Source organism: Cornus florida, unplaced genomic scaffold, assembly GCF_030987335.1.
Source record: "Cornus florida cultivar Cherokee Brave unplaced genomic scaffold, ASM3098733v1 CherokeeBrave_3.0.0_Hap2_Chr10, whole genome shotgun sequence".
NCBI lineage: Eukaryota > Viridiplantae > Streptophyta > Magnoliopsida > Cornales > Cornaceae > Cornus > Cornus florida.
In genome coordinates, this window is record NW_026775580.1 from 72,043,673 (window position 1) to 72,061,547 (window position 17,875).

A 17,875-nucleotide genomic window follows, 5' to 3' on the forward strand; every position below is an offset into this window, starting at 1 on the left:
CACAGCTATTGGCGCAACATATGGAGACTACTCTGTCAATCACTCTTTCCAGGGGAACTCTGCTAGCATACGCTCCCCAACTGCACTTCCAAAGCATCACCAACACCACTCCAAACTCGTAACCCCACCCACTGTCTCGAACCACCACTGCCCATGACAACGGCTATTTTTCTCTACATCGCCGCCGTGGTGCTATGCGCCACCACCTTGTCGCGCGCACAACGAAGTGCCGATACGCTGACGGAGATCGAAGCGTTAAAGTCTTTTAAGTCACATCTACACGATCCAGTTGGTGCATTGGACGGTTGGGATTCGTCCACGCCATTCGCTCCTTGTGACTGGCGTGGCATTAGCTGTTACGATGGCCGAGTTCGAGAGCTCCGCCTGCCTCGCCTCCAACTCGCGGGTCGGCTCACTGACCGGCTGGCTAACCTGCGCGCTTTGCGTAAGTTAAGCCTTCACTCCAACGCCTTCAATGGCTCAATCCCAAGCTCTCTTTCTCAATGCTCTCTCCTACGCGCCGTTTATCTGCAGTACAACTCGTTCTCCGGCGACTTCCCGCCAGCGATCGCGAACCTCACGAACCTACAGGTCCTCAACGTCGCTCATAACTTCCTCTCCGGCGGTGTCCCCGGTGACCTCCCGGTGAGTCTCCGTTACCTCGATGTCTCTTCCAATAACTTCTCCGGCAACATTCCGGCCAACTTCTCTGTCAGTTCCCAGCTCCAGCTCATTAACTTCTCATTCAATCGTTTCACCGGCGAGATTCCGGCGAGCATTGGACACCTTCAAATGCTTGAATATCTATGGCTGGACTCGAACAGATTGTACGGCACTCTGCCTTCGGCGATCGCGAACTGTTCTTCGCTGGTCCACTTGAGCGCCGGAGACAACGCGATCGGCGGCGTGATTCCGGCGACGGTTGGTTCGCTTCCGAAGCTTCAGGTGATTTCGCTTTCGCGCAACGAACTGTCCGGTTCGGTCCCCACATCTCTGTTCTGTAATGTCTCAATCAACCCTCCGTCACTCAAAATCGTTGAACTAGGGTTTAATGCGTTCACGGGCATAGTCAAACCCCCAAATCTGATATTCTCTACTGTTTTGGAGGTTTTAGACCTTCACGAGAATCACATAGACAGTGTGTTTCCATATTGGTTCACGAATTTATCCACACTCACAGTTTTGGATGTCTCCGGAAATTTCTTCTCCGGCGAGTTACCGAGTGGAATCGGTGATCTCTCGGGGTTGGAGGAGCTCAGAGTGGCGAATAATTCATTAACCGGCAAAGTTCCTAATGAGATTCAACAATGTGGGTTGCTAAAGGTGCTTGATCTTGAAGGAAACCGATTTTCGGGTTCAATTCCTTTGTTTCTCGGAGAAATGAAGACCTTGAAGACGTTATCTTTAGGAGGAAATCAGTTCTCTGGTTTGATTCCGTCGAGCCTCGGGAGCCTTTTCGAGCTTGAGTCGTTGAATTTGAGCAACAACAACTTGAGTGGAAGTGTCCCACAAGAGCTCACACAGCTTAGCAACTTAACCACATTGAATTTGAGCCATAACAAATTTTCAGGTGAAGCTTTGAAGAATATCGGAGACTTGAAGGGTTTGGTGGTTCTGAACATGAGTGGCTGTGGATTTTCAGGGGGTTTCCCATTGAGTGTTGGGAATTTGATGAGACTCACAATTCTTGATTTGAGTAAGCAAAGCTTGTCTGGGGAGTTGCCATTTGAGCTCTTTGGGTTGCCAAGTCTACAAGTTATAGCTCTGGAAGAGAACATGTTGTCTGGGGATGTGCCGCAAGGTCTCAGCAGCTTACTGAGTTTACAGTATTTGAATCTGTCGTCGAATGCCTTCTCGGGGGAGATTCCGGCAACATACGGCTTTCTCAAGTCATTAACTGTCCTCTCTCTATCTGGCAATCGTATTAACGGCTCAATTCCGGTGGAGCTCGGCAATTGTTCTGAACTTCAAGTACTAGAGCTTCGAAGGAATCGCTTGACAGGCCGAATTTCGGATGATCTTGGGCATCTCTCTCATTTGAGAAAGCTTGATTTGGGTGAGAATAGATTAACAGGTGAAATCCCAGAGAACATTTCTAGTTGTTCATCTTTAAATTCTCTGTTGTTGGATGCAAATCACATTTCAGGGCATATCCCAGATTCATTGTCGAAGTTGTCAAACCTAACAATGCTGAATGTTTCTTCAAACAATTTGAGTGGAGCCATTCCAGCTAATCTGTCGCGAATTTCCGGCTTGAAATACTTGAATCTGTCTCATAATAACCTCGAGGGGGAGATTCCGGAGGCACTGGGTTCTCGTTTCAATGATTCTTCTGTGTATGCAATGAACACGAAATTATGTGGGAAGCCATTGAATCGAAACTGTAAGAATGTAACAAGTCGAAAGAGGAAGAAGTTGATTTTATTGATTAGTGTGGCTGTAGCAGGAGCTTTGCTTTTGGCATTGTGTTGTTGTGCGTATATTTACAGTCTTCTGCGTTGGCGCAATAAGCTGAAAGCAGGAGAGAAGAAGCCAAGCCCAGCCCGTGGTAGCTCGGGCACAGAAGGGGGTCGTGGCAGCGGAGAAAATGGAGGGCCAAAACTCGTTATGTTCAACAACAAAATCACATATGCAGAGACGGTAGAAGCAACCAGACAATTCGATGAGGAAAATGTGTTGAGCAGGGGAAAATATGGACTCGTATTCAAAGCCGGTTTCGCAGATGGGATGGTGCTGGCAATCCGTCGCCTCCCGGATACATCCATTGATGAGGGCAGTTTCCGAAAAGAAGCTGAATCCATCGGCAAGGTGAAGCATCGAAATTTGACAGTACTTCGAGGCTACTATGCAGGACCACCCGATATTCGGCTTCTTGTTTATGACTACATGCCTAATGGCAACCTAGCTACATTGCTTCAAGAGGCTTCTCACCAAGATGGGCATGTACTCAATTGGCCAATGCGGCACTTAATTGCGCTTGGCATTGCCCGTGGCTTAGCATTCCTGCACTCAGCGTCAATGGTCCATGGGGATGTCAAGCCACAAAATGTACTATTTGATGCTGATTTCGAAGCTCATCTTTCGGACTTCGGGCTAGACAAATTAACCATAGCAACCCCAGCTGAAGCTTCCTCATCCACCACCCCAATTGGGACTCTAGGCTATGTGTCACCCGAGGCTGCATTAACCGGTCAGACAACGAAAGAAGCAGACGTGTACAGTTTCGGCATCGTTCTATTAGAGATCCTAACTGGGAGGAAACCAGTGATGTTCACTCAAGATGAGGACATTGTCAAGTGGGTGAAGAGACAGCTACAAAGGGCCCAAGTTTCGGAATTGCTGGAACCGGGGTTGCTCGAGCTGGACCCCGAGTCGTCGGAGTGGGAAGAGTTCTTGCTTGGAGTGAAAGTGGGATTGCTTTGCACAATGAATGACCCACTGGAAAGGCCATCCATGACAGACGTTGTGTTCATGCTTGAAGGCTGCCGGGTCGGACCGGACATCCCGTCCTCAGCCGATCCCACATCCCTCCCTTCCCCAATTTGAAGATTAAATTCAACTTTACAAAAGCAGCCACTTCTGAACAGAATTCATTCTGTAATCTACGTAGAATTTTATTTATTTTTGCATGTAATAGTGGTTTCATATTTTTATCTTTATTCCTGATTTTGCTCCGCTGTTGAGGAAATCATGTACCATTATGAGACCCACCCCCACACCCATTGGAGGAGTCAAAAGCATAACATATATTTTTCCCGGGAATGGTGGGCCTCATGATATTTTCCCGCCGGAAAATGATTCTATAATTATCTAATATAATATTCCATGGGGTATGACACGTGCCATGATTGGGAGGGATGAAAAAGTAGCCGTTAGTGTGACATGGAGAATCTGAATTTTATTTATTTTATTTCTGTCTATTGGGAAAAGGATAAAAGTATTAAAAGGGTATACGACGGTCCGTGAATGTGTCGGATTGGGTCTGAAAAGGTTGGGTCTCCCTCTCTCTCTCTCTCTCTCTCTCTACGTCGGGTTTTGGAAGAAAGAATCAGGTGTTGACCAATCACGTGGTCCCCACGTGACTCGCGGCATTCAAATAGTTGCACGAAAGTTGTATGCCTTTACGGGTGAGAGCAGAGAATGAGTGACGGAGTGAGTGAATGAGTTACAGCGACAAGTCTTGTGAGTTGAGTAATGACAACTGAGTAGAGCAGAGCAGTGCTTTACTGTCATTGTCAGTTTATTTAACTGCACTGTAAAAAAACTAATTACCTTTCTTAAAGGTCTCGGGGTAAATAAGTGAAAAAGGCACACAGGTGGTTAATGAATCCATTAGTATTAAAAGCAGCAGCCCACTCAGTCAACACCAAAGGATTACTTGAATGCAGTCTCAACTCATTGACAGCTAAAAGTTTCTTTTTCTCGTGGAAACTAATTTAGCATAAGCTCCAATTGTTTACGTACTAACTTATTAATCAAAACAAAGAATGTAATCCTCCTAAAGTTATCTTTTCAGCTAAATGATGTTTACAGTACATCAAAGGCCTAACACAATAGGACGAACCCTTCTAATCAACATGGTAAAATATCACTTTATGTGCTCCACTCCTGTTAATTCTGCATTCCTCTCAAGATAATGAAGGCATCCATCACTTTCACTTGGTCCACTTAATCTGATATGGAATTAATTTCTCAAACACACATACACTGTTCAAACACCTGCCCTCATGAACAATAATAACAATGGCATCCGAATCCGTTGTATGTCGTTAAAATCATATTTCAACGCATAATGGGGTTGACAATAGATTAAATTGTGTAGAAACTTCTAAATGCCCGGTACAAGATAGAAATTTGACTTTGATTCTTCATAATAGACGAAATGATAGCTCTGATTTATATTGAAAGAATGTTACCGGGTTCTGTACAAAGTGATACAGAACCGTACACTTCTCTAATTTACATGTATACATAAGATAATTACCATGTGGAGATGGATAAATTTGAAAGAATGATTGACCTAAAATTAATGAGTCCTCTACAAGAGAATAATGAGAATTTATTTCTACATGAGAAAACTAAGTTACAAAATGCAACCACTTCTTTAGGCAGATGTCAGGTCATCAGGAAGGGAGGGATTACCCTGTTCAGGTGATAGAAACCTGTGGCAAGCATATAATACAGCTGAATGGAAACCTGCTGGATTGTCTATGAATGCGAAGTGACCAGCCTGCAAGCATATACCGGAAAAGTTCTATTAACCTTATGATTAATAGTTTAGTGTGTGTGTATGTGTGTATATATATTTCACTTGAAGAGAGATCAGAAGAGAGAGAGACCTTAGGAACCCTTATTATTTCACATGGAACTTTCATGTCCTTGCGAGCTTCTTGAGCCCCTTGGTAATTCATCCAATCTTCAAAACCGTATATGAAGGTGGTTGGTACTTTCCAATCCGATGCACTGCACCCAAAAGACGTGAAAAATGTATGTAATGATTTCACTGCCTTCCAAGGTTGAAAATGGAAAAGCAAAATGACACACGCACTTGTTGTCTTCCAAACTAGTTGTTCATTGTTGTCATGGTATTTAAGATTAAATTTATTTTCAGAACTACTCCATGCAGGAAATTTGTCATAATCAGATTCACCAATTCCAATCAGAAAAACAAAAGCCCTCAATTTTTAAAAATATCAGTGTTTTAACTAACTGAAAAGCACCTTCACATGTTCATGCTGGTATTTATGCGAGTCTGTTAGCACGACCCTCTCACAAGGAAAACTCTTAACTAGACAAGAACAAGAACAAAAGGAGAACCTGGTTTTCTAGCATTAGGAGTTTTAACTGAAAATTTGCTACTCATGGAATAAGTCAGGAACATGACTGAGGTGAATAACATGCAACCAGTCAATTTGGACCTCATTGAAAGCACGTGCCAATTTATACAGAAGCATATCACTGATTACATCAACACTTCTCAACAAAAAAATTAGTGTCGCCTGTAGGAAAGAGAAGGGCAGGAGAGATAATTATGTTGATAACCACAGTTCTTGTGTAAAGCACAGACAGCCCGATGATAGTTTTACAAATATAAAGACCTTATAATCTAAAAGCATACTAAACCTACAAAATATGACCTGCCTCAGGACTTCTGACTAATGTTGTCAGTGGTTTTGTTGTAGATGCCTGACGCATCTCAATTTCTCAGTCAGTCTAAATATTCATTTATATTTTAGTTTCAACGTTCGCCTAATTCCACTGTCCATCATAGCATCTTAATTCTAATACTAATCATGTGAGCAACTCTGAAATGCATGGCTGATTTTACTGCTGTCATACAAACTGTACTAACTTTTCTGCAACAAGACTGATCATGAACGGTGAGGGTTAAGATAGAGGCAGCATGGCAAGAAGATTTTGTTTCTCATGCTTCAAAGAAAAGTGGCAGGAAAATTTCTTCCACGCCAGAATAAAGAAATTCTATTAGTCCAGTATATGACTATGAATGACTATTTAGTTTCAAGATCCAAACAATAATGGGAAAATCATAAAAAAAAATGGTAGGCATTTGTGTTCTAGAAGCTGAAATGATTCATCCTTCCATCTTGAAATGCAACTTACATACAGCAGACAAGAAAGGATAGGAATATGCTTGTGACTTTTAAAGTGACATAAAATGCTCAAGTATATTTAATTATTTAATCATTACCATAATTATATAGTAAATCTGAAAAATCTACAAGAAATCCAGGCCGTTTACCAGTAAAGAACAAACCAAAGCAAAATCACTTAAAACAAAAGTAGCATCACACCTGTGTAAAAGAGGCATCCGGGCAATTGCTCCAAAAGCAAATATATGTCTCAAACACAGCTCTCCACTAGATTTGGCAGCAACGGTATGGTACATATAATCTTCCATCAAAACAGTTTTATGAGAAATCTTATATAGTCAGAATGAGCTTTTATACTACAATCATTTTCATTAATTACCTGTCAATAATCTGGACTCATCTTCAGTCAAAATGTCACCAGTTGAGTATGCACCAAATCTAGCACTTGTGTATCTGCGAACCAGATCTGGACCCCAGGGGCCTAAACCTCTGCACAATAAAGTCCCCCAAGGCACAAGAACAAATAAGGCCAACAGGATATTTCAAAATCATGAACATTATTTAAGGTCCTTTTCTAGGAAACTAGAATCATTAAACAAATTCACAATCATATATGTGATCCATATGCCATAAGCAAGCAATTACAGATTACAAGTATAATATACTTCCACACATTAATGAAGATTCATGCCCAAAAAGCATTGTTAATTAACAATCCAAAGGAAAACAATCAGAAGACCGAATTTCAACTACTACTGAGACATTCATTGCTTTTAAAGAATGAATAAAAAAGAAAAAATAAAATAAAATAAAAGAAAGAGGATAATTCTAGTTAAGAATTACCAACTCGTTTAGATTTGAAAAGAATATAATGCAAAAATCGAGGCCAACTGCCACAATGATTAAGATAAAAAGTAGCAATATACCTTATTTTGTTTTCCTCACCATAAAGAGAGGATATGGAAGGATGCACTAAGCAAGTACCTTCAGCAAATTATTTTTCAAAGCAGGTTGTTGGAAAAGAGAGAGAGTTGAAATCGATTAACAATCCACAAGTCAAGAGAGTTTATCACTAGGAGTATTTCTTAAACAGGAAAACTTCTCACTCCTCTCACATGGATAGTACCTATAATCATATTGCCTCTCAATACTTATTCTACTAAATTCTTGATATTAATTGAGGTTCCTATTTTTCCACAAATGCAACATTAAATTTCTTGAAAGTGTAAAAAGAGGCAGAAGATCAAAAAAATCAGTAAGATATCTACATAAATTAATATATCTATATATATATATATATCTCACATTATTGTACAATAAACTCTAATATTTAAGAAAATATTTCACTAATTGTAGTAATTATTTTCTTCCTTCTTATAGTTTTCCCTGTTCTTTAGGAGCTATTGTAAAAATCACATATATAAGATTTAATATAACTAGAAAAAGAGAGCATATGCTGACGGTGCATGTGCCATAAAATCATACCTACCGTGACTTCATCAAAACCCAGAACTATTCTATAACATGTACATATTATAGATCCCTGGGTATTATAAATGAAATGTGATGGAAAATGGTGATGGTGAAGACAAAACCCATAACCAGGAAAAAAAAGATAAAACTTCTGGTACCAAAATAAAGATATAAACTTAGCCTAGTGCATGGACTTACATATGAATAGTTGTATATACATATGCAAATATCTGCATGTCTACATATTTAAGTATGTGTGTGCAGTGCACATGCCACGCTTTGCTGTCGAGGCCCCTGAAACAGGGACCTGTAGGCAAAGTTAGACCACATTATTGGCTGAAAGAAAAAATGTGTAAGTGTGAAGAAACAAAACAATGACCGAAAAGGAAAAGAAAACAAAATGAATAATCACCTGATGATCTTCTGAGGAGTAAAGTCAGACTCCCATAAATGATTCAAGATAGCTCCTCTCCATGATTCCCTGAACTGGGTAATCCGCTCAGAATTGGCATCTGACTCTGGTGAAAACCCAGCAGGTCCTACTAAAATCAACTGTCGTACATGCTCAGGATGCTATAACAAAAACACAGTTGACATCAATGGTGAGCAGAAAATACAACTTCTTCCAAAATTGAAACATCAACATGAGAAAGCAATCACCTTGAGAGCATATTTTGATGCAACATACCCCCCAAAAGAGTGTCCAAGTAAAATGATGTTGCTAAGGTTTTTGGCTTTACGCCATTCCTCAAAAGAATCAATAAACCATGCCTCAGTTTCTGCACATAAAAATAAAAATAAAAAAGCCCAGAGGGTTAATTTATCTTGCCTTGATGGTTTAATATACAATTTAGTTAATCAACTTTTTAAAACATGACTCGCAAATAAAACAATATTCGTAGGTGGATCACACTAGAACCAGAAACATATGACGTAGGTGCACATGCATGATAATGACCGCATAGAATGAGCATCATCAAGCTCTACGAGAAACATAGATTCCAGATTGCAGTAAGCTCGGTCGCTAATTTATTTATATTTCTAACAAAGCATCCTATACCAACAGCAAAGTACACGTATTTTTGAATTTCCAGCTAGCATGGAACAATTTGCTCATACAGTCTACCACTGAAGTTCATTATCTGAAACTTCATATTCTAGAAATATGACGGCTAAAGGTAGAGTATTCTACATCCTTCCTTAAAGTGAAAGCCAATCACACAGAATGATAAATACCATGTAGGGTTAAATATATTGTGTGAAGAGACAAACATTTTTTATGTGCGTGCAAAGAAAACAATTATTAAAGATAAAAGGAGAAACCCATTGCATGAGGCTCCCACCATTGCGGGGTCTGGGGAGCGTCAAATGTACGCAGCCTTACCTTTGCATGCAGAGAGGCTGTTAATGAGGAACAGAAGATAACAACAACGATAGAAGAAACTCTAGAGGTTTTAACAATGTCACTAACATCCCCCAAATTAATAAAATATCAATAACCTCTCTTGTTTGCTTGCATTTAACAAGATGGGAACGGCATCAGTTGCCTCATACATTAACCAGGAGGGTGAGGGTAAGTGATGTTGGCATCACAATCTGAAGGGGGATCAGTAGTATTGCAAAACCATACAAGAGTAACCCACTTATTGGAAACTTTTTTCTTTTCTTTCTTTCTTTCCTTTTTTTTTTTTTTGAAAGATTTGTAATAAATAAAAACCCTTAACTTTTTTTATTCAATAATCAAGATTATGAAATCACTGATGTACGGATGAAATTTTTTGACAGTGGCTCTATAATTTTGTCAAGATTGATATATAAATCAATGTGTGTGTACACAGAATATAAGGGAACTTAAGCAATGTATGTCAATACTGGAGCCACAAATTTCATTTATTTTTCGTTTTGGGCGACATAACATTCCTTAATTGGTCATGGTTTAGAATTTTGGGTTTTTAATAATTTCTAGTGACTTTTTTTCAATGTACAAACATGATTTAATAAGGTTAATGAATCTTACATTGCTTTTTAAGTTGCTGTGAAAAGTAGATACTTGCTAATTTATACCTTTCACTACTTTCATAACCATAATGTACTTAAAGTTGAAAAATTATAGAGTAATTTACAGAGCATGTTCAAAAAACAATATTCTCTCTACATCATATGAGTAGAAAGGGAATCTAACCTAATGGTATAACCTCCCCATCCTCAAAGAGGATCTGAGGTGTTTGACACTGGGTGTGGACAAAAGGGTGTGTGAGTGTGTTTCTTGCCAAGGTAAAATTTTTTTTTAGATTAAAAAAAAAAGGTACAAAGGAAGGCACATCAAGATATCTAGACCAGGAAAACTAGAAATAGATTCAACAACAATTTTCTATAATCCAACTTTAAACAAGATATCATGGTTAGAGCTGAAATCTCCATGTTTGACAAGTTTCTTAGAGACTTAGAGTTGACATCTCCATGTCTAAGGTTAGATTTTGGCGATATGTTGCTTTGGAGGGAAGATTAGTTTACTGTTTTCAAGCTTGAAAGGCTAAAATTGAGCTTTAAAAAAATCATGTCCTAACAGGGCTGCTAAGAACCATAACGGCTGTTACACCATGACAATCCATAGCAGTCGTTACACATGGAAATTCAATAGCAAATGGGTGCGGCATATACCAGTATCGTCACAGACCCTTATAGAACATGACAATTTGACAAAGTACACTCAAAGACAGTTTACCTTCTGTGCTTTTGCATGTGAAGTCAGGCCTGCTTGATCCACCCCATCTGCAACAAGAACAAGTGACAAGCTAAGTATACTGGAAAGTTTCCTACCAGAAAAAATAACCTATAAAAGCAGTTCTATCTAATTTAAAGAAAGCCAATAGGGGTGATCTCAAGGACCAATTGCAACACAAAAAGATTCTCAGGCAGTGTTGAATAAATTTAAAGGGACAGGACTGACATAACAAGTAACCAATTGATCTACCAATTTTTGTTTCTTAAAAAGTTCTAAAATACTATACTTATAAAACAAGCATATCTGTTAAGTATTTTCCTTCTAATGTGTAGCAAGGCTTTCCTTCTAATTGAAGTACAACTATAACATGCAAATCTGGTTTGAGCTAAATAATGCTCCAAGCCTCAGAGAAACAGCTTATTAGCTGTGAAAATCCAATTATAGTAAGTTTATAAAAATGCCTTCCACTTACACCAAGCACTAATTAGAAAAGACAAATTTTTACCATTTATGCTTTAATAACTAATACTCTAGCAAAGTTATTGTTGTCTTCATAAGTTCATCATTTCATAATCTTCTTTCCCTTACTATTTCCTTTCAGTGTCCTATGTCAACCTATATATAGATTTTAAACATTTTAACACTAACTGTGATTAGAAAGCATGTTTTATGATTAATGTTTTCATTAAACGTCTAAAGCATGTTTTATGATTAATGTTTTCATTAAACGTCTAATCTTCTTGTATAAATTATAAAAATCCTGCAAGTTGATGGGAGGCTATAATTGTTTGGAGAGATTAATGGAGATCATAGTGCCAGCATCATAGGAAATGAATGGGCAAGGATTTGTGTCCTTCATCTGTCATTGCTTTAATTAACCACAAATACTAGTGATGTTTAATGGTCAATTTAATCAAATCAGCTTCAAGTCTGTTTCAATAGAAGTGATAATTATAGTTCTCTCTCTCTCTCTCTCTCTATATATATATATATATACACATATATGCAGGCTGAAATTGGAGATTGAATATACAGATTGTAGTCTAGAGAAAAATCATTTCATTAGCATTGAAGCAGAGAAAAACAATGGAAGACTGATTGAATCTGTTACCTATAGTTAAAAACTGTACATTTTAAATAGTTAAAAAAAATACACCAGAGCAGGAGGCTGCTACATGTTCAATACCAGGATATAAAAGAAATGAGGTATCTTCGTAAGGTTATGTTTGGGCATTTGGAGGATTTAAATCTAAATGTTGTCGTTGTTTACTTACCAAAAAAAAAAATCTAAATGTTGTTTATATTTCAAAGTTAATCAGAAGCAGGAAGCAATCGACCAATTCAATAGATATAAATAAATGAAACACAATCATTGAAATGTGATCCAAAATCAAAGAAAGCGAACTCACCCAAGCTGATCGATAGCAATGACCCTGAAATGCTTGGCAAGAGCATCAAAATTTCGGAAGAAGAACCCTTGAGAAGCACCATAACCATGAATCATTACAAGAGTGGGAGAATCTTCTTTGCTTTCAAAAGTAACAGTGTTGATAAACCTCGGCTTGTCACTCACAGAACGAAACCACTTGACTTTTGATCCTGGTGGGCCAGAGCCTATATTAACCTGTTCTTGGGTGTATGGAGTTCTGGAATCCGACCATCCAAGAATAACAACAAACACGACAAAACACAAAATAAGAAAACACAGCTAATGATGATATTCAAACTACATTGCATAGAGATCAATCATTTATGGTTTCTGTGCCTCAACGGGTGAAGTACTTCTAGTCTGAAAGGAGACCTTTAAATTGGAAACCATCCACATTTTACCCACCAAAAAGAAAAAAAGAAAGGAAAATGAAACAAACAAACTAATTAACTGACACAATAGAAAAATTATTTGAACAGTTAAAAATAAAATACATGAATGAAATTTCAAAATTCCGGTAACTATATTTGTGTTTTCACATGTAATTCAATAAATTCAATGACTTTGTGAAATATCCTTCCGCAATGTAATGATTTTGCAGCATTTTAACAGAAGAAACAGAAAGAATACAATAATGCATGTATTGAGTTTGGAAGCATGGAATCCACGGTTTGGATTTAAATTTGAGCTAACAAGATAAACAATTCTAATTCCAAGGCATGAATTCCATGCTCCCAAACATAGTCTTAAAGAATTTAACAACCAATAGCTTGATATAACACAGTCTACATTTCTATAATCAAATTGAAAGTATTAAATCAATATGTATACAAATTTATTCAAATAAACATAGATTTTAGGGATCCGTATGAAGAAAACGAATTCAAAGACATGAACAAAAAGAAAGATAACTTCCAAATTAGCTGAAACCATTGTAATCTCTTCAATGCGAAAATTTTCAAATTCAGAATATATATATATATATATATATATATATATATATATATATGTGTGTGTGTGTGTGTGTGTGTGTGTCATGTTTTCACAATTAAATCTTAAAAAAAAAATTAGAATTCGGAGAGAGAGAGAGGAGGAGAGTACTTGACGAGAGATAGAAGGCGTGTCTCGGCGGCGATGATGTGATAGGTGGAGGTAGGAATCCAACGGAGGAAAGAGGGCCACAGCGATTTCTTCTTTGGCGTTTTCGTGGTCGTCGCCGCCGCAGCAGCAGCTGAAGAACTGATTTGCTCCGCCATTATCGCCACCGAGTTTCTTGTCCACCTAAGGCCAAAATTCATGGGCTTCCTTCACTACAACGGTCTACGCGTATATAGGCTTTGGATGTTTGCAATTATATGTATATGTATATACATACAATCTCGCACACACATATATATACACACACGAAATGTCTCCACAGCTTTAGGCCTCCACATGCCGAATCTAACGGGAAGCTTCCCTCCCTCCCTCCACGTCAATGGTGACGGCAGTAATTTAATTCTGGCGAAATTATCAATGTGTCCCATTTATTTTTTATAATTTACCAATAAAATGTTTAGATTTTTCTTATTAGCTTATCGATTTTTTTTAATGACATATCTTATTGATTTCTTTATAAAATATTTAAAATTTTGTGCATTACAGTCAGAAATGTAAATTCTACACAATTTTTTTTTTAATTGAAATTCATAATATAATATTCATTAATTCGCTAAAACTTAAAACGTCTTAAAAAAGAAGTTACAATTTTGAACAAAATCTATTGATGAACTAAAAGCATAAAAATAAAATGTTATAATAACAAATTATGAAAGATGAAGGTAAATATTTGAGAGAGTTCAGAACTAGAGTGAAAACCTTCAACAAAAGTAAGAGTTATTGGTTTTATCAAAATTTGATAGGCTATTGCTATTTAAAAAGAAAAAATAGGATTTATTTATATTTTTCTCTTTGCTATTTTTTTATCAAAATGAACAAATAAAAATAGAAAAATAATGTTCTCATCACAAAAATTTTCTCACGCAATCAATATTTATAGCAGTACCTCATGCTAGAATTTTTTTAATGCCTTTTAAGTGCAAAGTTAAGGATTTAAATTTATATAATTAGACTCCATACTATTACAAAAAAAAATAACCAACCATATTTTCACTTTATATATATATATATATATATATATATATATATATATATATATAAATTGATTATGAGAGTATTTTGGAAAGAACAATACTGCACTTGTCACTTGTCTAAAAATGACAAGAAGCCATTATTTATCGGGGAAAAGGAAAATAACTTTTCATCTCCAAAGAATGAATTAAACAAACAATTGGAATATCCAATTCGACTAATGGGTATGTGTGTAATTTTACTATTTGGAAAAAATAATGTCTATTGTCTCGCTCTAGTCGCTTACTTGGAGAAGAGGTGATGTGTTAGGAGAGAGCGCTCTTCGCATAGGTAAGCAGTGACGTAGGTTGAAACACAAATAAAGAAAATAAAGAAAAATTACAAAGTGAGCACGTGTTATTCTAAAATTACAATTTAAATGGTTTCATTACTATTCTTATTCGGTTTCATAAAATACTCTTATTTTGTCTTTTTAGTTCTCTATAACTGTATCATCTTCTTTTTTTTCGTTCAAATATAAAAATTTAATTTGTACAAAATTTAGAACACCAATTTTAAATGCTTTGCAATTTTTTCTTTATTTTTATTTTTGGGAGTCACATGGATCATTAGTTTTGATCATTATTATAATGAACAAATACCTATCAAAATAATAGATGGATATCAATAATCAAAAATACAATATTTTATATATAACTAGAGGTACATAATCTTAGAGAGATGCAATCTTAAGCGCGTGTGTGTGTGTAACACATATATAATTTGATACACATGTTGATTGAAACTTTAATCCCAACAAAGATATTATATTAAGATGAAACTTAGAAAATATATTACAACTTTCCAAATGGGTCCAATTATATGTGACACATAGGTAGTGTAACTAGGCCACCTTGCCTACTCGAGGTCAAACCCGGACACTCTCCGGACCGGGTGCTTGGCGTGACACCGAATTAGTTGGATTGTGCTGCATACCCATCCATTTATATACAGTTCAACCCCATCCAAATCTAATATGGGACAAGTCTCACTTGTAATAAGTCGGCACATAAATTTGGTGAAATAGTAAGTTTTTATTTATTAGGTAAATAGTAAGACTATATATATATATATATATTAGAGTAAATGATAAATAACGTGAAAACTTTTTGAATTTGATTTGGCTAGGCTACGTCATTACGTCAAAGTTAAAAAAGAAAGAGTCCTCGTACATGGTATAAAAAAATAAAATAAAATAAAATAAAAAAACAAACAAACATGGTGCTTCTTCTCCTCCCAAACAAACAATAAACTAAAAACTCTCCAAAATTAAAGAGAGGGCAAAAGAAATTAATCATAAATCAAAAATTATATATATCAAATCAATTTAAGAGTCCAAACTTCCTTAACTATTGATTTTAACGAAACAAATACAATATTATATATATTCTATTATGTATTTGCGATTTAGAATTTTGATAAAGGAGAAGAGAGAGAATTTTTAGTTTTCAGTTAATGAAAGAAAGTGAGAGCACCATGTTTTTTTTTTTTTTTTTCCTTTTTCTTTTTTGAGTTTTTGCGCGCGCGCGCACACACACACATATATATATCTATTTACCTTATAAAAGTGTATTCTATTTATATTTTTTATATACACTTGTTTGTAATAATATTATACACTTCTCAAATAATTACTAACACCTCTTCTAAAAGTCACCTTTTATTATTTATATACAATTAAATCATTTAATTTATTTTAATAAATAAATGTGACTTTTCAAATAACTACTGACACCTCTTCTAAAAGTCACCTTTTAATTGCACTAACACATCTTCTAAAAGTCACTTTTTAACTTGAAACACCTATATATAAAAGTGTATTCTATTTGTATTTTTTATATACATTTTTTTGTAATAATATTATATATTTCTCAAATAACTACTAACACCTGTTCTAAAAGTCACCTTTTATTATTTATATACAATTAAATCATTTAATTTATTTTAATAAATAAATGTGACTTTTCAAATAACTACTAACATCTCTTCTAAAAGCTTTTCAAATAACTACTGACATCTCTTCTAAAAGTTACATTTTAACTGCACTAACACCTCTTCTAAAAGTCACATTTTTACTTGAAACACCTATATATAAAAGTGTATTCTATTTATATTTTTTATATACATTTTTTTGTAATAATATTATATACTTCTTAAATAACTACTAACACCTCTTCTAAAAGTCACCTTTTATTATTTATATACAATTAAATCATTTGATTTATTTTAATAAATAAATATGACTTTTTAAATAACTACTAACATCTCTTCTAAAAGCTTTTCAAATAACTACTGACACCTCTTTCAAAAGTCACCTTTTAACTACAAACACCTATATATAAAAGTGTATTTTATTTGTATTTTTTATATACACTTTTTTGTAATAATATTATATACTTTTCAAATAACTACTAACACATCTTCTAAAAGTCATTTTTTTTATTATTTATATGCAATTAAATTATTTAATTTATTTTAATAAATAAATGTGACTTTTCAAATAACTACTAACACCTCTTCTAAAAGTCACATTTTAACTACACTAACACCTCTTCTAAAAGTCACCTTTTAACGGCAAACACCCAAATATATATATATATATATATATATATATATATATATATATATATATATATCACCCTATATCTCACTCCTCTCTATTTTTTTCCATCTCTCTTTGAAAAGAATTTCTTCACAAAAAGTTTGTTAGAGGTTTCTTCTTCCACAAACAATTTCAACGGATTGAGAGGAGATTCGTCTTTTGGTTCATGTACATCAAATTACAACTCAAAACCCTTTTAAATTTTTTTTAAAGGTATGTTTTAATTTGAATTGAAGAACAATTTATATATTTTATCTTTCTATCTAATCATATATATATTTATATTGTTTCATACAAAATTAATACATAGCGAGTTATTATATTTTATATGTTCTCCTAATAGTTCAGTTCTAGAATTTTTTTTTATTACGATGTGAAAGCAATATGCACCAATATTAAATTTGTTCTATTCAGAAAAATTATATGGATAAAATATATGAAATATTGTATTTTAAATGCAATATACATGTGCAAGTATATATAGATAACTGACGTCTATAATCATTGATTGAAATGTCAGTTAGTTATCATAGAATTTTTTCACGAACGAATCATTATATATACAATACATAATTAATTCATGAGGAGTTTTTATATTTTATATGTTTAAGTGTATTCAATTTTTTTTTTTTTTTTTTTTTTTAACCAACGGGTCAATGCCTAGCGGTATCAGCCTCCTACTTCCCAAAGGGAGGTTAGGGGTTCAAGTCTCATAAGTGACAGTTTGTGTGAGTACCAACTAGGAAATTTTTTTTTTTTTGATTTTTTATATACATTTCAAAATAAATTCTTCATTTTACAAAAATAGTATACTGTTTTTTTTTTTTTTTTTTTTTTTTTCTCTCTCTCTCTTTCTCTCTCCAAAG

General features: G+C 35.3%; 2 protein-coding genes across 2 annotated transcripts; one reads left to right on the top strand and one right to left on the bottom strand.

Moving 5' to 3' along the window:
* LOC132279007 (probable LRR receptor-like serine/threonine-protein kinase At4g36180) lies at positions 1 to 3,783 on the top strand. The gene has a single exon (XM_059780924.1). It carries the CDS (start codon positions 154 to 156, stop codon positions 3,544 to 3,546), a length of 3,393 nt encoding a protein of 1,130 aa, XP_059636907.1. The 5' UTR covers positions 1 to 153; the 3' UTR covers positions 3,547 to 3,783.
* Positions 3,784 to 4,874: 1,091 nt separating this feature from the next.
* On the bottom strand, positions 4,875 to 13,624 carry LOC132279231 (probable 1-acylglycerol-3-phosphate O-acyltransferase). The gene is made up of 9 exons (XM_059781157.1): positions 13,340 to 13,624; positions 12,219 to 12,455; positions 10,810 to 10,856; positions 8,745 to 8,863; positions 8,497 to 8,657; positions 6,991 to 7,100; positions 6,813 to 6,912; positions 5,340 to 5,463; positions 4,875 to 5,230 (listed from the first exon to the last, which is right to left on the bottom strand). The coding sequence occupies exons 1-9, from the start codon at positions 13,534 to 13,536 to the stop codon at positions 5,105 to 5,107; spliced, it is 1,221 nt and encodes a 406-aa protein (XP_059637140.1). The 5' UTR covers positions 13,537 to 13,624; the 3' UTR covers positions 4,875 to 5,104.
* Positions 13,625 to 17,875: the final 4,251 nt, after the last annotated feature.

Excerpts from the sequence above, each read along its gene's own strand:
- LOC132279231 (XM_059781157.1), bottom strand. The coding sequence starts at position 13,536 with ATGAATTTTGGCCTTAGGTGGACAAGAAACTCGGTGGCGATAATGGCG. Across the intron at positions 8,658-8,744 it reads CATCAAAATATGCTCTCAAG|CATCCTGAGCATGTACGACA; the intron begins GTGATTGCTTTC and ends TTTTTGTTATAG. Across the intron at positions 6,913-6,990 it reads TGAGTCCAGATTATTGACAG|ATTATATGTACCATACCGTT; the intron begins GTAATTAATGAA and ends TTTTGATGGAAG.
- LOC132279007 (XM_059780924.1), top strand. The coding sequence starts at position 154 with ATGACAACGGCTATTTTTCTCTACATCGCCGCCGTGGTGCTATGCGCC.